Here is a 27,696-nt window from a genome sequence, read left to right as displayed (position 1 = left end):
CTTCAGTTGTGCTTGCTGCGAGCTTGAAAAACACATCAGGAGTTCCAATCAGTTTTGGAAGAGTTAAGTAAATAAGGACAGGAAATAAGGAATGAGAAAACCATCTCAGGTGGATTTAAAATGAAATAATTGAAATGGTGGCCTTTTAGGATCATGGGAAAGTTGCTTGCAGTCAGGCGCCGTAATGAAGCCTTAGAACTGCTTCCACAAAGGGGGTTAGGAAGAGCGCTGCTGTGAGAACAACGGACTGAGAGCTCTTTCCAGGTATTTTACATGGGTGGAAGCTGCTCATTATGCTTAAAAGAAGCTCTTCTGTAGGACGTTGTTTCTAGGCTGCTAGGTATTAGGAATTTTTTTAACATAAATATTTCATTTGCAGTTTATCAGAGTTTAATACAACATTTGTGATCCTGTGTAAGACTACTGCAGAGCTGATGCGAGACTGGCCTCAGCACCAAGGGTTAAAGAACACTGAAGCTATAGATTTTCATGTTTTCATTCCCTGTCCCTGAGGGTCTGTTACTGCACTGCAGTGGGTTTGCTGGCAGGACTGTTACTGCCCACCTGGAACTGAAGGCAGAACATCACCAGCCTCACACCCAGCCTGGGTGGGATAGTTTGTGACTGTAAGGTATGGCTCCAAGTGTTCTCCCCAAAAAGAGGTTTAATCTTTATATTGGGAAGCTCACAGTAGAAGTTTTATATGTGTATGTAGAGCAAAGTTTTCCTCTGCTTGTGTGCAGAAAGTTCTGCTTATGGTAGACGTTTCTGGGGAAAGGAGGAAGTAATTATTGCAAATGTCCTTGTGATGAAAGCTTCTTCAAAGAGGAAGGGAGAAAGATAAGTATTGTAAAGCACTGCTCTTCTGTGTGTGAATGGATTTTCAGCTGTAGCTAGGAAAATGAAATATTACTGATCTTGCTCTCTTGGGAGGGAACAGTATCTGATATACAACCTGCTTAATTGAAGGCTCAAATGGCCTCAAATGACAAAGAGAAATAAGTAACTGCAGTGTCCTCTTCCTTTAGGTAAATACGTGCAAGGTGGGCTTTACTTGGTGCTCGTGGTAGGGAGGACTGTGCTTATAAAGGAGCAGAGTAAGACTGAAAGGATGCAGGCTCTTTTTTTTTCTCGCTATGTAGTTAGAATGAGAACCAACATAGAGAATGTGATCTTTAAGTTGCTCAGATTTCTCTGCAGAGAACCTTTCTCCCATATCAAGAGAGGGGAAATTGTGATTGTCATTCCCACTAAGTAAGGGTGAGAGATGCACCTTCCTCACTATTGGCAAAGCCAGGCCAGAATCCAATTACACTGAAATGCCATCATTATTTAAATCCTTTTTACTGATCTAACTGAAGTTAGAAATAGGCCTCAGTACTCCCTGTTTATCTGTTTTGCTTGTTTGTTTAATCATGAGGTTATATTTGGATGCCCAATGATGTTGGTTTTTCACCCCAAGTGCTTTTGGGAGAGAGAACAAACAGCTGATGGTTTCGGAGTTTGTTTGTACCCCTGAGCACACTTAACCTAGAGCAGCAAATAGTTATTGTATTGCATTTTCTTTTTTTCCTGTGGGCACACTTAACTCGATACACACGATGGCTAGTACCATGGTACTGCATTTGGCTGCACCCATGGGCACTGTGAATTGCCAGTGTGAGACAACTGGTGAATTAGCTAGCTGCCTGCCTGCTGGTGTAGTTACTTCAAGAGCAATACTGCTGTTATTTGCTTAACTTAAATCTAATAAATGTGCAAACTAACAGTAGGAAAACGCTGCAAGAATCCCTGTTTTTACAGAAAACATCACATTTGTTTAATTCTAAGGTTGGTTGTTGCAAAATCTGAGGAATGAGCTGTAGAGGCCAGAGTTTCTCCTGTGAACAATCGCCTTTCTTCCCTTTCCCTGTACAGGCAGCAAGCTCACTGCCCTCCCCTAGCTCTTACCTGCACAAATCTAGCACAGGGTTGATGTTTACTCTGCTCATTAATAAAATTACCAGCAGATGCTCTGTCAGATAGAGGTCACTTTGGCTGAATGCCACGACAACCTCTTCAAATAGCATGATTGCTAAACTATAGCTTTGACTTGAAATGGTGCAGTAGGTAATGTTGACATGCTGCAATTACCGCTCAGTCCTCACAGCGTGTTCAGACAACACTGACTACCTCCGTGCTGACTTGGCAACACCAGAACTGGGTTTGGGATGCATCTTGTGGATGGCTGGAAAATGTAGGAATTTCAAGAGAACGCCTACGTGAAGCATTAGCTTATCTCGTCAGCCTGAGCCTTGTGAGTTGCTCTCAGAACTCTGTTGGAAAACGGTAATTAAATGATAAGGCTGAGTCTAAAGCTACAAGGGCATAGATGGGCCAGGTTTTGATGGTGCCAGAGCCAATTTTTACAATTGCAAATTTAAAGTGGGAGCCTTAAATACTCAGCAAATCTCTGCATTGATGCAAGGAACTGGATTGGCCCTTCCTAGCAGTAGTCATCTACCTCTACTAATAATGCTTTTCTTTTTTTTTTTTTTTTTTTTTTTTTTTTTGGGAGAAAGAGGGAAGTGCAAGGGAAGTCAAGTTAGGTGGGAGCACAGCCCATGTGTGGATGGGAGGAGAGGCACCAAGAACAGGTGGAGATAGAAGCTGCAAGGAGCTGCTTTCCTTACCACAGCACGGCACAGCACGGCAGCCTCAGCCCTGCTGCCCGCACACACAGGGCTGCTGGGCTGTGAGCACAGCACGCACGAAGTCCTGCACGGCGACTTTACCTCAGGGAGCCAGAACAGCAGCAGGACAGGAGCGTCCTTCAGCTGTCGTGGCTTTCGATTCAGGAGATCCCTGTGCAGTACGGGGAGGTTTAACTTCCCTTTAAGTAAATAGAAATTGGGATTACAAAGGATTAAACCCTCTTAGGGCAAACAGCGCTACAACAGCCAGCACGACCTACGTTACACACCTAGCAGCCGCACCGAATGGCTTTTCGAGGCCGGGCAGAGCAGACAAACCAACGCCGCCCCTCTCGCCGCGCAGTGAGGAAAACGCACGCGGCGGGAACGCCTCGCGCTGCCCTGCCCCGCCCCTCCCGGCGGCCCCCGCGCGCTCGCGCATGCGCAGCTCGGTCCGTACCACCTCCGTGCGCGGGGGCGCCGGCGCGGACTGCCGCCCCGTTCCCGGTTCTCGCCGCCTGCACCGTTCCGGAAGCTCGGGCCGCGGCTCCGGCTCGGCTCGAAGGCAGCGTGCCTCGAGCCCGACCTCTTGCCCCAGGCCGGCGGCGGCGCGCCGATCTTCCCCTCCGCCTCCCGAAGTGGTTCGCCCCGCGGCCCGGCCTCCGCGGGGGGCGGCGGCCGCCATTTTGTGCGGCGCGCGGCGGAGGCGCTGACGGCTGAGGACACGGCGCTGCCTTCCCGCCCGGTGAGGCGGCTCGGGGTTCTGCGGACGGGGCCGCCGGGGGGGGGGTCGGGCCCGATGGGCCGCTGGTCATGCGGGCGGCTGGGCCGGGGCCCGAGCCCTTCTCGCGGGTCGCTCCGCGGGCGGCTCTGAGCCCCGGGGCGCCGCTGCGGGGCCCGCGCTGCTCGGGGCGGGGCGAGGCGCTGCCGTTCCGTGCGCGGCGCCGCTCCGTGGCGCTGTGTGTTGGCCGCGATAGGGCCCGAGGCGCGGAGGCCGGAAGCCGACGGCGCGCTTCGCTCGGGTGGTTGTTTACGCGTGTTTCTCTCCCACGCTTCAGTGACTTCCAGCGAAGATGTCGGAGTACATCCGGGTCACGGAGGACGAGAACGACGAGCCCATCGAGATCCCCTCGGAGGATGACGGCACGGTGCTGCTGTCCACCGTGACGGCGCAGTTCCCCGGGGCGTGTGGGCTGCGCTACCGCAACCCGGTGTCGCAGTGCATGCGGGGCGTGCGGCTGGTGGAGGGCATCCTGCACGCCCCCGAGGCCGGCTGGGGCAACCTGGTCTATGTGGTGAACTACCCCAAAGGTTCGTGCCTGCGCCTTTGTGTTTCCTTACGAGCGTGCTTTTAGTCGATGTGTGTCGATTAGTCCTCGCGTTGGCAGAAATCCTCTGATTTTACTCGTGTTCGTCCCGCAGGTGAAGTTGAGCCCGCTGAGTTTTCAGATGCACACGAATCTTTAATTCTTTAGCTGCAGAAGTGCTTGAATGACAAAGTTCTATGTTGTGCTTGGGAGAGCTGCAGCCTCATTAGAACTTCTAAAGATTGCTGGCTCTGTGTGTGCTCACAGCTGCTTCGAGCCATGCTTTGGTCACAGCTACCTTTTGAGATAAGTGCTGAGGAAAAGAGCAACCAAAGGCACTCTCTCCAAAATTAGAAATGGTCTTCTCATTCAATATTCTTGTTAAAAAAAAAAAAAAAAACATCTTGTTCTCATCCTCAGAGGACTCTAAACATTACTGAGTGGTCCTTAAGTGAACTAATGCAAAACTAACTCAGAATGTATTTTTGAGGAGGATTTGGTAAAGTAGTTTTTTCTTTCCTCACGCTTGCAGACAGTTGGCTGTGGGTTGTAATGATAACCTCCAACAGCTGGCGTGTGTTCTTCTGCAGTCTGCACTTTCTCTTATTGTTGTCTGGTTTTATACCACACTGTTCAAGATTAGTGGAAGCAGTTTCCAAGTTTACGAGGATAATTTCTAACGTACATCGTTGTATTCAGATAATAAGAGAAAAATGGATGAAACAGATGCATCATCAGCCGTGAAGGTAAAACGAGCAGTACAGAAGACTTCAGACTTAATTGTCCTAGGTTTACCCTGGAAAACTACAGAACAAGACTTAAAGGAATACTTCAGTACGTTTGGAGAAGTTCTCATGGTGCAGGTAAAATACTTTTTGAGTAAGGAAAGATGTTGAGTCGAAATTGGGGTTCTGATGATGCCAGTAGAAAGAACCAGAGCCACGTACGTGCAGAGCAGATTTGAAGCTGTGGGCCTCAGTTCGTAGGTAGTTTGTTCCATGAGCCTTGTAGCTGCAGACTGGTGTAGGTACAGGTAGGAATATTTGGGAGTGGTAATCCATGCAGATCTGTCTAATGGGTACAGTATATTAAGATCTGTTTATGTTACCATTATTAATTGTTGAAGCTGAGAATGTGTCTATTTTTCAAACTTTGAAACAAAGCCTTACTAAATTAATTCAGGAACAGCATGTTCCGTGCTCTAGGTTTCCTCTGTGTCACCACTACCTCACACAGCCTGTGCAGCATCTCCTGTGCCAGCTGCAAGCACCGTGCTAGTGCTGCTTGTCTGGGACAGGCACAGCTGTGGTGACCTGGCCAGGCCTAGGGGCTCTTTGCTGAGAGAAGCTGAAATATAAGCTCGCTTCAGTTTTCTTCTCTCTTATGCAGGATATTTTTATCCTCCCAGAAGGGGAAGATCTCACTGCCACGGAAATGCTCTTACATCTTTACCTTCTGTTACCTGGCTGTGTCCCACCTGCAGCTATGTGTGGTTGCTTTGTTTATACAGCAAGTCTGGCCATGCCATTACAGTGTTACAAAATAATTATATCCAGGTGCTGGTCCTGCTGCTTCACTAACTAACACTGGGGCTGAAAGCAGCCAGAATGCATTAAATTTGTAGGTGTCAGAAGCCTGTGCAATGACTGTGTAATAGCAGGGCTAGTTTCATAGGAAAAGGTAGTTGAGTACAAGGGGGTAATCAGATCTGAGTGCATCCTTCCTGGTGACGATGATATCAAGGCTGATACAGAAGATGATAGGTAAATAGCATGCCATTAATGTCGTCAGTACGAGCACAGTGCTACTGCGTTCTGTTTTAAAGTCTGCTATTTTATCCTAGGTTAAGAAGGATATTAAGACCGGTCACTCAAAGGGTTTCGGTTTTGTTCGTTTTACGGATTACGAAACCCAGGTGAAAGTCATGTCCCAGCGCCACATGATAGATGGCAGATGGTGCGACTGTAAGCTTCCCAACTCTAAGGTACTTTCATATTTATGACTATCTTTGTCTTACCTAACATTCACAACTACTCTTCTTGAGCCACTGTGCAAAGTGAGCAGATGAACACATTAATAAAAGCCCTGGTTGTGGTTTTTGGGTTTAGGATAAAGAAAATAGAGGAGGTGGGTGAACAGGAAGAGAATGAGAGGTGTTGGGGACTCAATTTCCCAATACAAAATTCAAAATAATGTGTTGTTAACATGCAGCAGTATGTTGCTTATCCTTGTCTGATGCACGAACAGAGGAGGCAGAATATATAAACTACGGAATATCAGTGAGTCTTTTCTGATCGTGTGCATATGCAGTTAAATGTGCACACACTGCACTGCCTTGTCACTGTCTGTAACTGACTACCTTTATTTCCCTGTTCCCATCTGTACCAAGTTGCAGACATGCTCTCTGAAGAGAATTTTGGAAGTCTTAAGCTTACAAGTTCAAACTTCGTTATCTTCAGTCTTCTGAACAGCGGTCTTCATGTTAAAGTTTTCATTATTAATTATACTTCTCTCTTCAATTCTCTTCAGCAAAGTCCTGACGAGCCTTTGCGGAGCAGAAAAGTGTTTGTTGGGCGCTGCACTGAGGACATGACAGCAGATGAACTCCAGCAGTTCTTTGCTCAGTATGGAGAAGTGCTAGATGTCTTCATTCCTAAACCTTTCCGAGCTTTTGCTTTTGTTACATTTGCAGATGATCAGGTACGTGTTAAAGCATTTTGACCTCATGTTTAGACAGCCTGTGTTTCAGTAGCTGGGTGACCCTTAGGGTCCCTTCGGTGGTGTTGGCCTGGCTGAGGTTAGGTTACTCAGATGCTGTTGTGCATACAGCTTTTATACTGCAGTTAGTTCTGTAGCAAACATGAAGATAGAACACCTCATATATACACATATGCTTCTTTTCAGGTTAAATAAGCATCTGCTTAGGATCACACGGGCTTATTTTGTCTTGTACTACTAAATGTTCTTATTAAAAAAATATAATAGCCTACGTTTAACTAATCCCTTATTTTTTGTAGGTTGCCCAGTCTCTTTGTGGAGAGGACTTGATCATTAAAGGAATCAGCGTACATATATCCAATGCTGAACCTAAGCACAATAGCAATAGGCAGTTAGAGAGAGGTGGAAGATTTGGTGGTAATCCGGGAGGTTTTGGGAATCAGGGGGGGTTTGGCAACAGCAGAGGAGGTGGGGGAGGACTGGGTAACAACCAGGGCAGTAACATGGGCGGTGGCATGAACTTCGGAGCCTTTAGCATCAACCCTGCCATGATGGCAGCAGCACAGGCAGCCCTGCAGAGCAGCTGGGGGATGATGGGCATGCTGGCTAGCCAGCAGAACCAGTCAGGGCCGTCGGGAAACAACCAGCCCCAAGGCAACATGCAGCGGGAACAGAATCAGGGCTTCAGCTCAGGAAATAACTCTTACGGTGGTTCCAACTCGGGAGCAGCAATAGGCTGGGGCTCAGCTTCCAACGCGGGGTCCAGCAGTGGGTTTAATGGAGGCTTTGGTTCAAGCATGGATTCCAAATCGTCAGGCTGGGGAATGTAGACGCAGTGGGCTCTCATACTGACTCTGTGGTGGGAAATCAAATTTTTCTAACGCGTGGTAAGTATCCTGTAAATTACATATAAATTTTTTCCAAATCAGTTTGTTCAATGTGCGCTATATTCAGCAGTATTTTTGATGTCTTTCTTTTGTAAAAAACATACAAACAAAAAAAAAAAAAAGGAAGAGGAAGAAAGGTAAAAGGAATTTTATAAGTTTTGTTACATAACTTGTTGGAATAGTGAATGTTTGGAAGTGGACTGCTGTTTGCCTGAGAGGTAAACTAACACTACAATCAATAGGAAAGGGTTCTCTTGTAGTACTTTACCCCTCGTTTCCTGGCTACCTGAATTCTTTGCATGTTCAAAATGGAAACCATTGGTCAGAAACAGCATTCTCTCCCTCTCGTTTTTAATTTGATCCCACCATAAGAATCTCCAAGTGCCCCAACTGGAGAACTCAGTGTTGTTTTTCTGTTTCGTTTGGTTTTTTTGTTGTTGTTTTTCTTTTAACACTGTCTCCCCTCCATACTAAAGTACGATATGAAGGCTTCATTTAATCTCCGCAGTTCATCTCATTTCAAATGTGTATGGAAGAAGCACTTCATTGAAAGCAGTGCTGTAAATATTCTGCCTTAGGAATACTTCTGTCTACATGCTTTCTCATCCAAGAATACTTCATCACACTGCACATGCTGCGTCTTAGACGGTGGGTGTTCCATTTTTATCCGCTACTCTTTATTTCATGGAGTCGTATCAACGCTATGAACGCAAGGCTGTGAGATGGAACCAGAAAGCTGTTTGAACTTCTGAAACCTTGTGTGGGATTGATGGTGGTGCCGAGGCATGAGAGGGCTGGTATGAGCGAGAAAAAAGAGAGCGCATGCGGAGACCTGGTGGTGCATTATGGGATTTTATTTTACTTGGCGAGATGTCTCTCAATCCTGTGGCTTTGGTGAGAGAGTGTGCAGAGAGCAATGATAGCAAATAAAGTACAAGTGTTCTTGCATTCAAAGGACATCCATACGTGGAAGACTTTAAGTGGGTTTTATACCTAATTAATCAATTAGCTGAATGTGTTTATGTGAAAAGAATACTTGTATTTTTTTTCCCTTATGTCAACTGCTGTGAATGCTGTATGGTGTGTGTTGTTTTTTTTTTCTGTTAATGACCTGTAAGTGTGGCAACGTGAATTGAAGATGGTGGGGTTTGTGATGAGAACATTGAGCTTGTGATGCGCGTGGCAGTAGCTCCGGCAGCACATCACTGGTGAGCTCAGTGTGCCTCTTGAGGGTGGAAGCTCTGCTGTGTAAGATACCTTAAGAATGCTGTTTGCTGCAGTTCCGTGTTTGGATGCTTTTTATAAGATTTGTCACTGTAGGAAATTCTTAAATAAAACTGATTTAAGTAATATGTGTCTTTGTTTTGCAGCCCTGAATGCAAAGAATTCATAGCAGTTAATTAATTTTACCCTTTTGAGATGAACTTCTGTAAAGTTTTGTTTGCAGCAATTCAGCTTGTTTCAGATAAGCATGCTCTAAAAGTTGGCAAGTCAAATGGAGCCACCACGTGTCGCTACCTGACACCCAACTTAACCCACTGCATTTTTGCATTGCTCAGTGATACGTAGATATTTAAAATCCAGTTCCCCAAGTTTGGGTATCCGCACCTAGAATGGTAAGCAGTTCCCTCCACCCTGCATCTGTACCAAGGGAAGTTACTTCTATTTTGAGGAGTTGGGGCTCTTACCAGAAGTGTGATGGAGGGGAAACAAACACTGTCAGATGTGCTGACGTCCACAGCACCTCCTGTGGGGGTGTATTTTTAGAGCAGTCCACCAGTGGGAAGTAGGGCTCTGTGACACTTCCAGCTCAGAAGACGACTATAAACTCAGAATTAGTCACAGAAAAGACTTCCTAGCTAAATAAAGCATTAGTGAATGTACATGGGTTTGACAGAAGCCTTATCTGAAAAAAAATGGATTTACTGTGAGTGCAGAGGGCCAAATAAGAGGCAGCTTCTTAACAAAGAGCAGGATCTTTCAGAGCAAACTGCTGGAAGATTATTTCCTCTGGTGGTAGGAACTTGAAGAATTGTTGAAGCTATTTGCACTTGCAACCCACTAAAGCTTGATCCATGTTTTTACGCAATGTACCACTGTGCTGTAGCTATGCAACTTCAGAGTGTGGATGTTAACACAGGTTGTAATAGATTTGAGTTAGAACTGAGTATCAACGCTTGTGAACAGAAGACCATCTAAACAGCTGCACTACTGTTAGTTTTCCATTTTAATTGCAATACTAAATCAGCTGGGTCTCAATGTATACCTAAAGTGGTTTGAAGAGGGGTTGCAAAAAACAGGCTGAAAATTAATCCTGTGCTTGTTCATATCCCACTGCAAAAAGTTGCTTAAGTCTTTTTTTCTGCACTTAAGTCAGAATAATATCCAAACTCTGTACCATTGTGAATTTTGCATTTTAGCACTTGCACTATTACCAGCTACTTCTGCTGAGTAACACTTAAAAATGGTATTCTTGGACCTCCAAAGACTAACTGTGACATCCCTGCAAGGAACTTTATGGTAAGTTTTTGTGATTAGCATGGCTTTATTTTTATTTTTTTCAATTGTCTTAAGCCCAGGTTTAGGCTTTAAGAGGTGGGTTGGCGGTGCTGAGTAATCCTCTGATAACTTCAGACTTTCCTGACCCTCAAGCAAAATCGTTGAAGGTTTTTGAAGAGTTTTCAAGTTTTAGTGCTATTTTCTAACTGCTTTGCATACTCCAGTGTTTATAAGCGAGTAAATAAAATACTATTGATTACATATTGAAGTGGTCAGTCTTGTTTTTTTTAAGAAGGCTTCAGTATTTCTAGAATAACTCAGCTCAGAAGAGAATGTGAGATAAAAGAGAGACAGTCTCTTTACATTATCAGATAAGGATATACCATTTGGGCATGCTTGATAAAAACCAGTTACTGCAGAACACGCATAACTCTACTTCCAAGTAGTTCTTGACTGTACTGATATTATGTATTTTATATACCCGAATGTGAAAGCTTGTTCTGTTCTAAAGCTATATTAAGAGAAATGGTTTTTACAGCTGACAGCATGAAGGCCTTTAGGGTTACGGTTGTGCAGCTGTGCCTGCACTTCAGTACAGCAGTAACCTAGGGAGCCTGAGAGGTTTCTCTGTACGTGTGCTCCCCAGGTACGTAGGGCTACTGGGACTCTTCAACTTCCCATCCACTACAGTGGTTTAAGGTACCTTGGTGCTGCTCTGCCTGCTTTCTCTGGACGTGTTCGTTCAAACGCTAGCTGGTAATGCTGCAGTCCTACAGGAATCCACAAAGCTATTTAAAAGAAAACAAAATAGATCTTACTGAGTTTTTAAAGAGTAATTAAAAGTCTCGAGTTTATTTAAATTTACAAAGTTGCCATATGCTTAATGGTCTTTTAACAATTTCTGGGACAAAACAAAAATGAAAATTGATGCTCAAGTGTTCGTTTTTTTGTTTTGTTTTAAAGAACAGTTAAGCCTAATAATAAACATGCAGGATTTTGGTTTTTTGAAGTATTTAAATAGTCTACGTAATGTAATCCAAGAACCAGTGAAAAGCTGGTAGGAATTAGCAGTAAAAATCGACTAAGAGTTATTTGTAATGATGCTTTCAATCCAAGGAATGTAACTCATTACTCTGGTGTAGACCCCATACTGCCCTGCCACAGCACAGTCTAAAGCCCAGGACACAACACCAACAACAAACCATTTTCTGGTCTGAACATCCAAGAGCACGAGTGGCCCCCCGCTGTCCCCATGGCAGGCATCTCTGCCCCCTTCCTCAGCTCCAGCACACAGCATGTTGTCTGTTACCACAAGAGGGTTGCCATTGTGTGATTTACCTGCATATGCATCTGCACACACTTTCTGGTTGATAATCATCAATTCAGTGTACAGCAGTACCACAGAAGAGCTCCTGGTCTCAGTTCTTCCCCAACCCGATACAGTTACTGTGTCGTTGGCTTTCATTTGAAACCTTTCTTCTCTTCCAGGTAAACAAATGGGTGAGATAGTGGTACTCACGGGGACTTTATGTTCCAATTTAATCAATGCAATATCATTGTCAAAATTGACAAGATCATTTTTGTAACCTTCATGAATAAAAATTTCTTCTGCCTGGACTTCCTCATAGTGAACTGAATATTTGTTCAAAATCCCCAGTTTAATCTTTAAAGTTGAGGGATTTCTTTGCTCAGCTACAACATGAGCAGCTGTTAAAACCCAGCTGTCATACAAAAGTGAGCCACCTCCTAATTCTCCACGCTCAGTAATTAACATCACTTGCCATGGAAATTGTCCAGGGTTGGCTCTCCTTCCTCCATAAATACGTTCTACAGCTCCAGTTCTTTGCATCCCACAGACTGTAAAACAATGAACGCAGCAATAACGTCAACGTTTTAAGATTTGGACACTGATTTATTGCTCTGGTATGGGTAAAATTAAGTTAATGATTCTAAATGTAATTCCAAGATTACTTTGAATGGTAGAATTGCTTCCAAATGAATATTTGATTTAGCACACACTTTTCATTAGTCGGTACAACATACAGCTTTTGGAGAAGTTCTGTAATCAAGAGATACCGTTTTGCTGAAGAATTTGGGCATAGAGAGCTAAATGCATTTGTGCTGAATGTAAATTAAGGTAATTGGAATATATGGACATTCTAATCTAAAAGATAAGAGGAACAATTAGGCTTTTAGATTGTAAAATGTTTCTCCCAAAAGTCATTCTTTGATCTTGAGTAATTTTACGGTGTAATTTAGCAGTTTGAGCATTAAAAAAAAAAAAAAGTGGCTTTTTTCTCTCTCTCAAATACTTCTGGAGAGTGATTCAATTTTCCTGTCAGAAGCGATTCCAAGCAATTTACAGGCAACAAGAGTTTAGTTAGCCATGAAGCTGCAGGGAGCTGGGATAAATTGGAGGTTCAGCTTTTTACTCTCTTCAAGGGAACTGAACCACTGAGTTGATGGCATCAATCTCCAATGCTAGCAGCAATAGAGAGCCTCAGATAAGACCAAGACTTGTAAAAAATAGTTGTCTCTGTACCAACAGCAGTGAGTATTAGCTGGCAGTTTGTTAATGATTCTTCCATAACCACTAATTGCAGCAACTTTAGTAATCCATGTGTTACCTGGTTCACAGACAGGCAGTGTTACTTCTCCCTTGGTGTTCTTCCAAAATCCATCATCACTGCATATATATTTACCTGCAGCTCAGAGACAATCAAAATGGGAACAAATGAACAGAAGAGATGCACATAGTTCTCATGAGTCCTAACACCTGTAGAGCATCGTCACAGCATTGGGCTCTACACTGTTTAATGCACTTCTGAGGAGTATCACCTCCCCTCTGGCTGTTTGCAGGATCAAACACTACTGCAGCCTTTGCTACCACCCATGCATGTAATGCTGCTAACTGGAGAATCGTTAAGAACGGGTTAAACCTACAATGGATCATGAATTTAGTCCGCCTGGGAACATTTCAACATGCTTAGGTAAAAGTCCTTAAAAATACAGGTAATATTTCCCCCAGATGACAGCCTCTCACCGTGTTTTGGAAAGAGAAGTTCCTTGAGCTCTGTGACCTACCGCTGCTGTCAGCCCTCATGGTGTAGAAGGGGGCTGCACACTGGTACTGAATGGCAGCACTGTAGGTTGTCTTCTCAGGCCCCGTGAGGTACACAATGGCGCCGCTGTCTATGTCCGCAGGCTGGCCGCAGTCAACAACTACAGCAGTACAAAAGATGTAAGGAAGTCTTAAATACTAAAAGCCAATGGGTTCGGTGTCCACCTCACCACGCTTCTTTTGTGAGATACAACCACCAGTGCCTTTCAGAGATTTTAAAGAATGGCAGAAATTGAAAATTCTTTCAACTTGCAAAAACTAAAAGTACTTTGACAAGAAAGGGAATGGTTAGCAAGCATAAGAAACTGCTTCTCATACTGCCATACCTATCGTTGTCTTTATAAAACCTGTCTTGTATAAACAAATATTGACACAAATTTCCCAGTTCTAATGTTAACATGGACTTACTGATGCACTTTGCCATGGGTTTGTTCCAAGAAGCATTCTTTTGACATTCTGCTACAAAAGACATCACAACATTTTCATTCTCCAAGAAAAATGGATAGAAATAAAAGGTCATATTAATTTCACATCAAATTAGGAGGGTTAATTACAGAAAAGCAGCACCAGCTACACGTTTATTTGCTCATTCAGAAAGGAAAAAACAGTAATTAGATTTTTATTTGCTTAAAATCTCTCTACTAGAAATACTGCTTTAAATGTATATAATTCCTATACTGCCACTATTAATATAGTGGCAGTATAGTTAATAGTCTTCAATGTGTCAGGGACAGCTTACCCTGTCTAGAAACGTGGACTAATTTGTATCTTCTGTAGGCAGCAGTTCTACCATTCACAGCTGCCTGCTCTCTAGTATGGACATGCAGTGCCACTCAGTGCGCTGCAGGGACACGGAGTGCAGCCTGCATCCATCCATTTTCACACCACTTCCCCTTGAACACAACCCCTCACATCAGTTTTGTTATTCTCAGTTTCTACATAAACAGTAAAGGTGTGCAACTACTAAATCAGACAGAGTATAAAATAATTACTCAGAAGAGTCTGCGTGCTTTGCTAAAACGCAGACACTTAACCCTGATTTGAAGTTTTGCTGTGTGCATGTGCAGCCTAGAACAGCTAGGAAGTAGGATGCTGTTGAGGACTAAGTGAGAAATGCTGTGTTCAGTGGGAATGACCAAGTTACTAGCTGTAACTTCCCAGAAGAGGTGCAATAACAAATGAAAGAAAATAAATTCTCACTTCCTGAAATCTTTTATAAAGTTATTCATTCTTCCAGCATAATTATAAGCTAACCTGCAGTGTTCAAAGAACATCAGCCAGTACACAGGCATACAAAGAAACAATTCTTTGGGAAGGGTATCAAGGACAACTGCTAACAAATGGAGCATAATGAAAATATCTCAGAACTGTTGTATGTGAGCAACAGAAACTGTTAATGAGAAAAGGCACCCACATGTTTAACCCCTGAGAAATTAATCACAATAGGGCTGACAATGCCATGTTCACCTACTTCAAGCAGCACGTATCCAATGTCGCAAGAGAGCACATAGTGGTCACCCACGGTGTACCGTGCTTGCACTGGTGCGATGCGGCCATAGGGTGGTGCTTCAGGACTGGGGCACGGCAAACCTGGCACCGGAATGACAGAAACTGCCCTTAAAGTGACTTTGCTATTTACTGCTGGAGGCTCTTAAGGAAAAAATATATATATTTTTATATATATATATACAAAATATAAAAATAAACGCACTTCTCTACCCTTTCTCTACACTGTTTCACTCGCACAGATCTACAGCTACTGAGCACAGAAGGAAGAACTGTGGGCTGACACCAAAGGTGTGCAGCGGCCAGCACAGAGCCAGGCTATGCTGGCAGGATTCACCCAGTGCATCTGCTGCCTAAACACACACCTCACCTCTTGTCCAGGTGGGAAATTCATTCCCTAAAATAACACCTTATACCAAAACTAGAGGTTAACTGTAAGGATAGCGCGAACCCTGGAATTCTCTCAAAACTCAGTTTCAAAAGTAACTACTGGGAGCTACATTCAATAAGGTAGAAATTCAAGGGTGAAACTACTGTTTCAAAGCACAGCTATTTGAGTGCTATTCAGGCCTTTCCAGAATTAAATTCTGGGAACAGTCTGGATTTGAGTAGTGGATAGAGGTCTACCCACCTGCTGCTGTGTATTTCACCTTCCATCCAGTGTGTGCTCCTGACATGTCAGTTATGAAAGTAATATTTACAACACTGGTCTGTGTCTCAATTTTTGCAGGCAAAGTCTTCCCGCAGAATGGGCCAAACTGCTTTTTGTGTGTTTCAATCTGAAAAGAAGGCAGAAAAACAGTAACAAAACAAAAAAATCCCCACCCCTATATTTACATCTCCACCCACGAGGCTTATAGAAGAACAAACTAATTTTAAATTCCTTGAACTTGAATGGCCCTTTCTTGCAAAGCATGCAAAGGAAAGGCAGGGAGTTAGAATGACAGCTTGCCACTGCAGTACCTCAGAGGGCCTTTCCTCCAAGCATCCTAACTGCTATGGAATTCCTGGGAAATGATCACTGGGTCCACTGATACAAAAGCAAAGAGAATGGAAAAGACTTATCTGAGCCCCCTGGTACCACTGGGATACAGGCAAAGCTTGTGATCATCTGAAATCTTTCAGGACATTAAACACATGTTTGCATTTGTTCTTCGGGTGAATTTCCCAAAGATAAAAGGTGCTGAAAGAACACAACAACAAAACTGAAGAGATGGGAAGAAGAAACGAGTGAGGAGAGACACAGAGACACAAAATGAACGTGGCAAAACACAGGCTGGGGAAGATGCAGAATAGGAACCAGTGTCTCAAAAGCTGTGAGGGAGCCCCACCCTACCTTGAGTACATCATAGGGGCACAGCACCTCGGGGTGTGCCTCCACATTAAAGGTCTCCACGAATTCCAATGTGATCAGAAAGCCATCTTCTACCTGGATACTGTAGCTGCAGGTGCTGAATGGGGGATAAGGTGCTGGATAGTCAGGGCTGGCAATTTCTCCAGTTCTTTGAGTAAAAACTTGGTTCTGACACTGGGCTAGAAAAAGTAATGGAAAATTATTGTGTTTATATTAATCCAGTCCAGCCACACTGCTAACTGCTATGCATTTTTTCTATGCTTGTCACTTAGAGAAAGTTTCAGAGCCACAATTTAATGACCTCTGAAGGGAAGCAACAGTTACACATTCTACCGGCAGGCACCTGTGATGGCTCAGAAAGCTGTGCTCTGCTCGGGCAGGGCTGCAGCACAAGCACTATGCAGCGCTGCCACCTCAGCAGCAGTGTGGGGGAGGACACCAACAACAGCACCGCTTGGATGGGCACAGGGCTGGTGCTCAAAATGAGTGCGATAGCTGGAAGCTCAAAACATTCCAAGGTGTTAAACTTGCAGCTTGTCTCCTGCACCAGAGCGTGCAGAGCCCTAGGACAGCTATCAGCACCTCAGTTCCAGAGGCCTCTGAATGAAGCTTTCTTTTTAATGCCTTTGCTGCCAGACGTTTAGAATGTAATTGTATTTTCTGAGCAAAACCAGCTGGGCCTCTTGCAGACACAATTGGAGCCACAAATGCTCCCTGCCGCAGCGAGGAGGAACAGCCACAAGTGCCCTGAGGATCTCTGCTTGTTGACAGCATCTGATCGCTGTGAAGTGGTGCTTTGATCAGCTGGGAACAAAGCCTTTATGACGTGCTGCAAAAGCTGTATGAGCAATCCTTCAGCTGATGAGGAACGCAGGACTGGCTGATAATGCCGGAATATTTCTGCAACACTGTGATGCTGAATTAATTCCGAGAGGAAAATCGCTTCAATCGTATCATCAAAAACACTACGTGAGCCTCCCTCAACAAAAATAAAATAAAATAAAATAAAAAGCCATTATCCAGTCACTATTTACAGACTGCCATCTGAAGTAAACCATCTGATTTAAGGTTGTCATTTTAATGGAATAGGACCAGATTTTAAATGCAAAAATGAACATCAGTGTCTCTTAACTAACTGGGGATGTCATCAGCCAGGATTCTAAGCCTTTTTACTTCGGACAATGAAACCTGCTTCCTCCCTACACCTGAGCAACAGCACTCCTGGCTACTGCGGGAACCATTTGGATGTAAGTGATCGCTTGGAAAGTGGGAATGTGTAAAAAAGTTCTCTTTTTGTTTTACATTTGTGTGGCTCTTAGCACAACCACAATACTGTAACACAAGTAACGTCGCGTATGGGCACCCCTGTGTGTTTGTTCTAGCACAAGCAATAACTTCCTGCAACAGAATCTACCTTTACCAATCTGAGTATGCTCCCTTACACAGCAGATTCCATGCTCAGGGAAAAATGGCTTTGTAGGCAATAGGAAAGGACTCTTGATGCAGAACTAACAGCAGAGTTCAGATTTTAGCTTCCCAATGATTTCAGTAGGATGTTAGGGGCATAAAGAAACAAACAGTATTTCTCTGTCCATCATCCCTGGAATTTATGTGCAACTAATCTTATTTGACATAAACCTATCCATCACCACAGTGACTACGTGAGCTCTGCTCTGAACTCACTGTCTTATGATTTCAAACAAAACTTATCAAGGCACAGAGTGAACCAGTCAATAAATACTAATAAAGGCTTATCCTGCATAAACCCAGCACTCTCATTATTAAATCCTGGCTGAAATGCCCCTCTTGGTCCAAAGAAACACAGGGAGCTCGACTAATGCACATGGAGGTTCTGGCTGCTCTGCACCAGCAGATATCAGTTGAGCTACAATGGGAATTAAATCTTTTCCTTTCATGCTGTACCAGCAGGTTTTGGTTTTTTTTTTTCCTCTGCATGCATGTTTCTGTAATTCACTCATTCTGCCTCAAACTACAGAAGCATTTGATGGCTACATGAGAATAAAGCACATTTTCCAGCACGCTCTCCTGAGCTGCTGCAGGTGCTGCTTACAGTACTGCCAGTGACACAGTGTCTCTCCCCAGGCATCAGGTCCTGCTGCAATGCTTCCTTCTACCTGCTGCAATGCTTCCTTCTACCTGCTGCAAACCCAGGTTAAGAAGCACCTCAAAACCTACCTGATGTGCAACTTCAGCAGTTGATAGCTCACAGCCATCTCAGCGGAAAAAAATCCATTCCTCTTAAAAACTGACATCTCCTCATGTTGACAGTGTCTGTCCCTGTTCTACAGCCTCCAGAGCAGTCTAGAGGCAATGATAGGAAGAGAAAGGAATAAAAGAATAAAATCCTTCAGTGTGGAAAAAGACTCTGTGTGAAGTCTTATCCTAAACACACGTGCCACAACGTAACAAGTACTATCTTCACACCCCTAATGCCCTTAGGAAATCATTAGAAAGGAAAAACCTCAAATCTAATGCTAATTCTGCATCGGAATCCTTCCCTACCTACAAAGCCTTCCTTACTTACAAAACCATTTTCTTCCTTCAGCATGCATGGGATCTACTGTATAAAGAAGAGTACGCAGGTTGGTGAAGTTAGATTCCCCTACATGAAGCTCAAAGCTACAAGGCAGCATCACTTGGCTTCTATTTACAGGAACAACCAATAACTTTCTTTCCCTAGAGTACATTTGAAGGAATATTATTAGGCAAAAGCTCCTCATAAAAACATGAGAAGAGGACACTGTTTGGTAATACGTACACATATATACATGTATGTAGAGATAGAAAAACACTACGTATAACTATCCAGCTCAGTTTCCAAAGGTGGTTTTACCTCCTCTAGTAATAAAAGAAGCAAAGGGACATATAATGAAATAAAAAGAAATGATACAAAACTGGTAATTCTTCATGCTTTACTGTATCTTTCTTCTTTACCTTCAGATTCCTAATTTTGATGGGGGATTTTCACCATATGGTTTGGAAAATGTGTAGTCATCACCAATAAACTCTGAGTTCACATGGCCAAAACTAGCTGACCCATCAGAAGACACTCTGTGCTAGTCAAAGGAAATCTGCAGCCTGAAGATGAAAAAACCTAGACTGGACCTTACTTTTCTCATTACCTCCTCAATGCAGCTGCTGGGAGATCCCTGTGTCAGGGCAGTATCTTTATTATCCATCAGTCTGCAAGGAAGAAAGTCATAAACTATTCAGCACAAAAAGGATCAAATAATTTCTGAACATCTCACAGCAGAAATACTGTTCCTTGACTTCTCAGTCTATGCTTTAGAGATGTCCAGAGAGTGCTCAATTATGCTCAGGCCATATTTTATTAGAACTGCAGTGAGCTGTTTGCCAGAGGCTTCATTCTGAAAAATGACCCCCTCAAAATTTGCAACTCCACTGTCACTGGCTTATTAGGTATCTCAAGGAACGTGGATCATAAATTGTACCACTGAACCACTGACAAAAACTCAAGCTGCTTTGGTCACAAATTCACTGTGATCATAAAGCGGCTTCTGAACAAAATTAAGCGCAGAGAAGTAAGTCCTGGTAATCACTTGCACAACTCCATCCCCAAATCAGCTCCTGCAGCATCTCTCTACCAGCTATTCACCTGGGCTGCTCAGCTCTGCCACGTTCAGCTCTCACTCGAGATTATCATAATTCCCTCCACAGAACTGGGGAACTTTGGTGTCTGACAAAGCAGCAAGCATGATGCTCCTCCAACGCGCTGCAGGAAAGCAGCCCCTGCCCAGATAGTCCAGTCAAAAGGAAATGAGGCAGAACCTATCAGTGCCACAATGCCTTTGCGCTGCACCTATTTTGGTGAGGGCACTGCTGACTGCACAAGTTCTCTCCGAAGCTGCCCTGGTGACATTCACATCATTTTACCTAATTCCTGTCAATCTGAGGCTTTGTTCACCAGAATGAACTTCGGCAATAAGACTGGGTTCACAACAGAGATATGGCCAGAGGCCTTCTTTTATCAGCCTCCATTATCTTCTTCCTTCTTTCACTAGTGACACACAGGAAATGCAAGAAAATGAATGCCCACAGGATACCATGAGCTTTCAACAAGTAATGGCCTCTTTATTGGCTGGAGGAAGGAGGTCTGGGAGGCAAGGAAACAAGAGAAGCCTGCAGCCCCCTTAGTTGGACTGCAACAGGAAGGCCACAGGGGAGGGCAAACCAGCTTTTTCCAGCACATCTGTATCCATCTCTGCCTAAGCGAGGAGAAGCTTAATTATTTCACGCTGGAAAATAAAGGAAAAAAAAAAAAAAAAAAGCCTGTCAATATCAGAGCACTCAGGCAGGGACCAAAATCAAAGGGGCAGCTTTTGCCCTCATCTCTTAAGGACGATCTGCAGAGACCTTTGCTTTGCAGCCCAGCCCAGGGGCTGGAACTTTCATCTGAAGGTCCCCCCGAAATGTGAACAAGTTCCAACTCCTCAGCTGTGCCACAGTAACTCCCAATGCATGGCTCCACCTCTCAGTAGCATTGTAGCCCAGCCCTTCCATATCACCAATACATTTCTGTTACAAGCCATCGCTTTAGGAAGGAGAGAGTGAACAATGAATATGTCTGTTAACGCACCGAAAACATGAAGAGTTTGAATTCTGCATCAGATCCAGACAGTCATGGCTGGAGAAGGGTTGTAATGGGGTAAAGGTGGGAAGCCAAATGTCAGTTAAGCAGTGCAAGTTACAGCCAGGTCTGATTTTCAGCACTGGGAAGCACAAACTATTATGACAATTTTTGTGAGTATTGTGTGCTGGTTCTTTTCAGACAGGATTCAGCTTTAAGTGGGCAAAGTTGCACTCACAGAGGATTAATCTGATAGCATGTGTAGGCACACAATTCACTGCAGACAATGTGAATCCTGAGGAGCTGATCACTGCATTGATTCAGACTTTCCTGCCTACCAAATGATAAGCCTTCCCCAGCTGTGCACTGAACAACACAGCCAGGCAGGAGTCAGCTGGGTAAATCTCACGCTGTATAACCTCCTGAAAAAGAGACTTGTGCTTGGCCTTGTCTTTTATTTAATGAGAGGATGATTGTATCTGGTTGTATCTGGTGTCAGTGATAAGCAGACTGCACTGCTCCTCAGCCTGGGTCCCTCCAGGGACAGTAAGCAAAATCTTTCTCCATTAGACTTGGCAATCTGATTGTTAAGTTTTTTCAGCACATCTACTAACTCAGGTCCAGAACACTCAGTCCCTCAGCACCCAGACAGCATGATATACTCAGTGCTGCAAGGCTGGCTGCACTGGCAGCCATAAAGTTTGGAAGTGTCTGTAGTGGGCAGCAGACAATGAGTTTCTTTCTTCTCTGCTCAGCCTGTCTACAGCTGAACACAGGTGCATGCTGACTAAGAAGTAGCCAAAAAATGTTACCTTCACACTCTGACAGCCACTGACTTCTCTTCTGGACCTGAAAACTGCCAATGCACCATTCTGCTATCACACAATGTTGATTGCCCTCATGGCTGCCATTAGCCCACAGCAAACCACTCTGCTCACAGCCCTAAGCCCCTACCTACCCTACCCCTAAGCCCTCCTCCAGGCCCACAGGGGATCTTAAAAGCAACAACAGTAAAAGGCTGCTTTGATTTTGATGCTGTGACTAAGTTTAGGCAGATGCTGTAGACAGGAAAGTATCTCTTGATCTGCAAGAACTCACCTGTGCACGTCCTCTTGTTCTCATGCAGTATGTAACCAATCCGACAGCTGCAATAGTAGCCCCCCACATAGTTGTGACAGAAATGATTGCAGAGGGGCTCACCATCAAACAGCTGTTTGCACTCATCGATATCTAATGGGCGAAGCATAGAAGAATGAGGCAATCAACACCTTTTAACTTTGTTTCACTTCGAGCAACATCTCCATACAAGACCACCTTCTGTCACCTAACACAGGAGCCACAGTGTGTGCGAGCACATGGAAGCACCAACCCCACCACAGCTGTTTCTCTTCCACCTACAGGAGGGGCTGGGCTCTTACCTTCAGCAGCATAGAAGGCCTCAAAGCCCGTGAACGGCTTCTCATTGGAGTAGTCAGACCGAAATACAACCATGAGGGTGTTGTCAGTAGAGATGTATGTTTTGTTGCCTGGAGCCTCCTCGGTGTCAGTACTATCCCGTCCGCACAGCGTGGCCAAGGTCTTCCCATTGGAGCTTAGCTGCAAAACAGAAATTTACCAGATGATCACAGAGCTTTGCTGTCGTGCATTGGAGAGCAAGTGCTTAATGGAATGTGAAAGGAGGTTCAAGACATTTCTAGACTTGGATGTTCTCAAAAGATGCTTCTGGAAATTAACCCAGATACAGCGACACACAAGGACTATCCTTGTTCTCTGTGAATTAAGCTCCCCTTTTCTTTTCAGAGGCCTCCCACAAAGCTGTGAAGCCAAGCTGGGCTCCCAGCACCATGTTTTGCTTATTGTACAGAAAGTTCTTGTTAACTTCACACTTTCAATGACAGTGAAATCTTTGTGTACAGCAGACCTAAGTGAGGACAAAGCTAGAGATAACTGGGGTAGAAAGGTTTCATACACTGATACATTCAAAACATATAACAAAAGGTCTCTTTAAATTAGTGACTCATGTGCTCTATGATTCACTTATTACAGTCTGATCTCTTCATTTATCTCGTGTTTGTAATGTAAGACAGATGTTCTGATACACGGGTCATGGTCATGACAAAATTGCATATACTACAAATGATCAGAAATGGGTTTTCTGTCCTGTCCAAAGAAAACCACAGCAAGAACACAGCAATGGCAGCAACTTGTCATATTAAATTACGGAAATGAGATCTTCCAAAACAGTATCAAGTCCACCTGATTTGGTTCCATCAGATGCTAAAGTACTGTCAGTACATCACCTTTGCAAGCTTTCTCTGTACACAGCTCCCTCATCGATGGGACCAGGTCTATCCAAACAACAAACCGAGGCAGTGGTGGGATGGCCTTAAATGAGCAACAGGGCTGCCTAGGCTAAAGTATGTGGAGCACAAACATTTCAGGGATAGTGCTCACCATGCAAGCACTTCCCAAAGCCAGTATCTCTTCTTCCTGACGTCGTTTCTCACATTAGCTAGCAAAAGCAGACAGCAAGGGTTGCAAATGCACGTTTGGACAAGCTGACGGTATCTTGTTTAGACTATCGCTTACACCTTTGCAGTCTCCCATTATTCCTCTGTAAAGCACTACATGTTAATTTAAAGCACACAGTGGAACTTCAGAAAAATGAAGCTCAACTGTTGTCCTGGGCAACATCTCAAACTTTTTGCTTCGCAAGAAGGGAATTTCAGAAATTTTGAGCACAAAACCCCCAAGTTCTAAATGTTTTAATGTGACAATCATGGTCACACAGGCCTCCATAAACACATCATTTATAAATCAACCGAGCCTGAACTTCACTAGCATACTAGAAGCAACTGCTTACAACAGTTCTGTTGGCCCTGCACGTGGCCAGGATCACACACACACAGTTTTAAAGAGTGCAGCAAGCCACACAGCCACCTGCCCTACACATACCTTCACGTAATCGTATTCACACTGGTAGGACAGCTCCAGGTTGAAGTGGGTGAAGTAGATGCGGACAGCATATCCTCTGGGGACGGTAACATTCCACGTTCTCTCCTTGTGATTTGGGTAGGTACTGGGGAAGTTAGGAGATGTGATCCTCCCGTACATTTTCTGCAGCACAATGCTGCTGTTTACTCCACCACAAAGCACAGCTAGCAAGAGAAGCAGCCTGCCTCAAAGGAACAGATGAGCAGACATTGAGTGTCAACTCAATCACATCCCAAACACCACACATCCAAGAAGCTCATCTCGGTACCAGATCACAGATATGCCAGCACTAGATGAAATCCTTATGCCCGGACACCCTTCTCATTTGGTAATAGAAGAAACCACAGTGCAGCAACAGCGAGACAAGATGAGACTCACACTCGTGCCTCTTCAGGCCCAGGTGGCCAGAGGAGCAGGCAGGTTGCTGTGACAGCACTCACCTCATCCTGCTGCTCTCCTGCCTGAGCCTGCTCTGCTCGGAGCCCTGGGGGCAGGAACCTCCTCTGATGTTTTTGCATTTCGGGGTGGATGTATTTATTGTGTGCTCTGCTGTGTTTGTCTGGATGTTGAACTCTGATGTTTATCTTCCTTCCACCCGCCTCCAGCCTGCTGAGTTCTGGGAACAGCAATTACTGAAAACCGGGCTTAGTTCAGCACATGAGGCCCCAGTCAGCAACAGGCAGAGGCAGACAGATCTGCTCCACACCTCATTTCTGTGTGTGGATGGCTTTTTATCCTATCCACCCTAGAACACCAGCAAGGTAAAAAAAAGTCTTTTGAACCTGGCTTGCTACGGAAACAAGAAAATTTATTCTGTGCTCACATATGCTAGGTTACACAGCATAATTTCTACTAAATCTGACAGAAGAGAAACAGTTTCAGGGATGTTAATGTAATGGAAACAGGTGGATGGAGAGAAAAATAATTTCCTATTACCAAGAAGTCTTGGAGATAGAAAAGATAGCAAATCAACTCAAACACCTTTTAGGTACTGGGAGTCTTCAGAGGAATTTTACACTGCTACAACATCCAAATAAACCCTAACAGACCCCCCAAGGAATTCAACTGGAAGGGCCAGCAGCACAGGACAAAAAGCTTTATTAATTCCACTGCTCACAGATACATTCCTCCAAAAACAGCATTCAGGTTTCCTACAGAACTTCTGTGCCAGCGGATATGGGGGTAAGCACAAATAAGGGTGAAAATCCAGCACTGGCATCAGTAGAACATGGATCCCACCTCTCCCCAACAAAAATGGACAGAGAGCAGGGAAGCTAATTTGCAGCAGGGAACAGACTCCCACACTATGCATGCAGGCAATTTATAGTGAGATATTGTGTAATTAAATGGATACCTTTTCATATCCATTTTCAAACAGCCAAAAAGCATTACCCCAGGCAGTGAATTTGGAGCTGGCAGGAAAGCAGGAGTTATTACACGAGCAAAACTAAAGCCAAGAAACCATCTAGCAGACTGCAATCAGAAAATGCCATTTAATAAGAGCGAAGGAGCAACCAGCAACAGTAATCAATTGAGTAACAGCAGTTGCCACAAGCATGGTTAATGGACACAAACTCAGAGGGGATCAGCTTTTCCCAGGATCCACTAGTTTACTCTTTCTGGAAAAGAAAGTTTTGCAAACATCAGTACATTCCTAACTGAACTGGTACCCAAATCCTACAGGCAAATACTTCCAGGAGTGTTTCCTACCAGGCTTCCTGCTCAGTTTAGTAACAGAGGCATGGAAAGTAAATTCTGATCTTAGGTAGGAAATGCTTCCCACAGTCTCAAATTTGATGGAACCTCTGAAGCCAGAGGCTACCTAGCACAGAAACAAGAAACTTGACTTAATCTGTAATCCTGAAGGCTGAAAAAATTGTGAATGCCTGATATACACTGGCTTTCCTCCAGTGTAATCTTTGGAGAGAAAAGGCTGCTGTGTTTTTAGTCCTCAGCACCTGACATGAACAATGCCAAAAGCACTGTTTCTGTGCATCCTGTTTCTTTGCCTGGAACTTTTCCAGCTCCAAAAGGCTGCATCAGCTAGCCAGGTCCAGCAGGATCCTGAGCACTGGGATGGCTAACTCATGCTCTGCAGGTGCTCCTCCTGCCAACCATTTCCCTTCTGTCTGAACAGGCCTAAAAGCCAGCCTGAAGGCTGAGCAGACTTCATCCGTGTCACTGCCGTTTCCAGATGTCTGTGACTTGCAAAGTTACTGACCCACTTTAGGAAGCTTGGGTGTTATGTGAAATGACAGATGTCTCTGCCAAGTCTGCCCGGCTGTCTTCCTGCGCTCCTGTCTCTTTTCGTGCTTAAGGACTGAGGCAGTACAAATGCAAGGCATCATTTTCAGGAGAACCACCAGCACATGTGAAAGCTGAGGTTCTGAAAAGTCTATTCCTTGAAGAAAAATTCTTCTGTGGATTGGAGGAACGCGGAATAGCAAAAGACAGAGATATGACCCCGTGTGTGCCCACACTCTCCTTCAGTCCCTGTACTGTGTCTCAGAATATGCTTTTACTACTGTTACCTTTGAGGTCTATAAAGGAGAGGTTTCAAATCCCTCCTGAGGCAACAGCAAATGCAGACAGCTGAGCCAGACACATGAATAAATCAGCAAGAGCACAGCTCAGCCAACACAGTGTCCTTCAGGCTGACACCTCCATGGTCCACAGAACCCATCTCCCTTTTCCCTGCAAAACCAGACAGCAGCAGGAATCAACTGAAAAAAGGAAAAAGCTGGAAAGCAGAGGGTCGCCATCAAAGCTGTGTGAGATCCAGGTTAAATCCTGATGTAGCTATTTGACACTGAATCTAGGAAAAGTACCACCTGATAAAAATTGTGCCAAAGCTATGTTCCTATGGTAAAACAATCACAGGGCAAGCACTGAGATCTCCTAGCAGTAAAGTCAGTGCAGCCCCAAAAACACCTGATCAGAAAGGTCTCAGACAGCTCCATTGTCAAATGGACCAAGCAAAACAAGACACCACCTCCAGAAGTCTTGACTTGGATGTCCTGAGGCTAGGGAGAAAACCATGTCTGGGTTTTTGAGAGGCAGCTCTTGTAGTCTGACAGCAGCACTCCCAGAAGCACTGCGACAACTGATCACAGCTGATTCAGGTATAATAAGCAGAACCACCTAGGTGACCATCTAACGTGCCTCCTCATTTGAAGCACGAGAATATGACAACGAGAAAGGCTGGTTAATGAGTGGAGGAAAAGCCCACACAGACCTTCCCAGCTTTTAAGATGTGACAGTGCATTTGTCTCACACAGCACTGGCTATCCTTGTGTCATAAACTTGGAGAGCAAATGAGTGTAACAGCTGACTGCTGTGATCCCCAAAGACGTTGTTCCCCATTGCCTCTTATTTCTCAAATGCCAGCTGCTCCACAGAGCCCCAGAGAGGTTGCTTTGCAGCTTGCTGTTCCGTGGCTAAATTCAATCCTTCTGCACTGAGGTGTTCAGAGGACTGGGGGAAGGATGCGACAGAAAAAAAGGCGTTGTTTCCTCATTACAAATCAGATAGCGTGACTGACATCAAAAGACAAGCACACAGATGGAGCAAGCAGAGCATGGAGCGAGGTAAGGGGAGAGCCTTGCTGCTGTGAAATAGAAAAAAAAAAAACCTTGCCAAGGTAAAAACATCAGGCAGAAAAAGCTCATGCACTGGGGCAAGACACTCTCTCTCTTCAACCAGAGTATCCTTTCCTCCTTCCCATCTCCTGAATGTATTTACACACATTACCATACCAATTCCAGGGTAAAGCCCCACACTGTGTGTACTGTTTCCTTTGGGAGAAAGTATGACAGCACACAGGTAGGATGTACTGATCACACCACTCTGCCTTCTAGAAAAGTCTCCCATTCTGCCATGAAGAAGACAACGCACAAATTGCATAGGTCAAACTCTTTCCCTGTCGGCCATCTTCCCTGCCTCACCAGTCCCATGGGCCTGGCCCTTAAAAATATAGCTAGTTTACAAAGCTACCATCTCACTGCCACCCACATCCATAGTAGCTGCAAT

The 27,696-nt window shown here is 44.5% G+C and overlaps 2 protein-coding genes across 6 annotated transcripts; one reads left to right on the top strand and one right to left on the bottom strand.

Moving 5' to 3' along the window:
• Positions 1–3,327: 3,327 nt before the first annotated feature.
• On the top strand, positions 3,328–8,934 carry LOC122186393 (TAR DNA binding protein). 2 transcript variants are annotated; one of them, XR_006181123.1, is made up of 7 exons: positions 3,328–3,417; positions 3,731–3,983; positions 4,679–4,842; positions 5,823–5,963; positions 6,509–6,679; positions 6,997–7,584; positions 8,093–8,934. XR_006181123.1 is itself a non-coding variant. In XM_042883006.1 (6 exons), the coding sequence occupies exons 2-6, from the start codon at positions 3,746–3,748 to the stop codon at positions 7,525–7,527; spliced, it is 1,245 nt and encodes a 414-aa protein (XP_042738940.1). In that variant the 5' UTR covers positions 3,328–3,417; positions 3,731–3,745; the 3' UTR covers positions 7,528–8,934. The 2 variants fall into 2 exon arrangements, 1 of the variants encoding a protein (XP_042738940.1); XM_042883006.1 differs by having other exon boundaries at positions 6,997–8,934.
• Positions 8,935–9,793: 859 nt separating this feature from the next.
• Positions 9,794–24,212, bottom strand: MASP2 (MBL associated serine protease 2). 4 transcript variants are annotated; one of them, XM_042883003.1, is made up of 12 exons: positions 24,108–24,212; positions 23,629–23,848; positions 22,092–22,269; positions 21,772–21,903; positions 16,047–16,243; positions 15,342–15,489; positions 14,676–14,794; positions 13,613–13,691; positions 13,168–13,305; positions 12,711–12,785; positions 11,865–11,940; positions 9,794–10,871 (listed from the first exon to the last, which is right to left on the bottom strand). In XM_042883003.1, exons 1-12 carry the CDS (start codon positions 24,110–24,112, stop codon positions 10,826–10,828), a joined length of 1,413 nt encoding a protein of 470 aa, XP_042738937.1. In that variant the 5' UTR covers positions 24,113–24,212; the 3' UTR covers positions 9,794–10,825. The 4 variants fall into 4 exon arrangements, with proteins under 4 accessions (XP_042738937.1, XP_042738936.1, XP_042738938.1 ...); XM_042883002.1 differs by lacking the exon at positions 9,794–10,871 and having other exon boundaries at positions 10,900–11,940; XM_042883004.1 differs by lacking the exons at positions 9,794–10,871; positions 11,865–11,940; positions 12,711–12,785 and having other exon boundaries at positions 13,180–13,305; positions 13,613–13,663.
• Positions 24,213–27,696: the final 3,484 nt, after the last annotated feature.

The sequence above is a fragment of the Lagopus leucura genome, unplaced genomic scaffold (genome assembly GCF_019238085.1).
Source record: "Lagopus leucura isolate 7727_CA_CO unplaced genomic scaffold, USGS_WTPT01 Super-Scaffold_100037, whole genome shotgun sequence".
NCBI classification, from domain to species: domain Eukaryota; kingdom Metazoa; phylum Chordata; class Aves; order Galliformes; family Phasianidae; genus Lagopus; species Lagopus leucura.
This window is presented reverse-complemented; position numbering and strand designations above follow the sequence as displayed.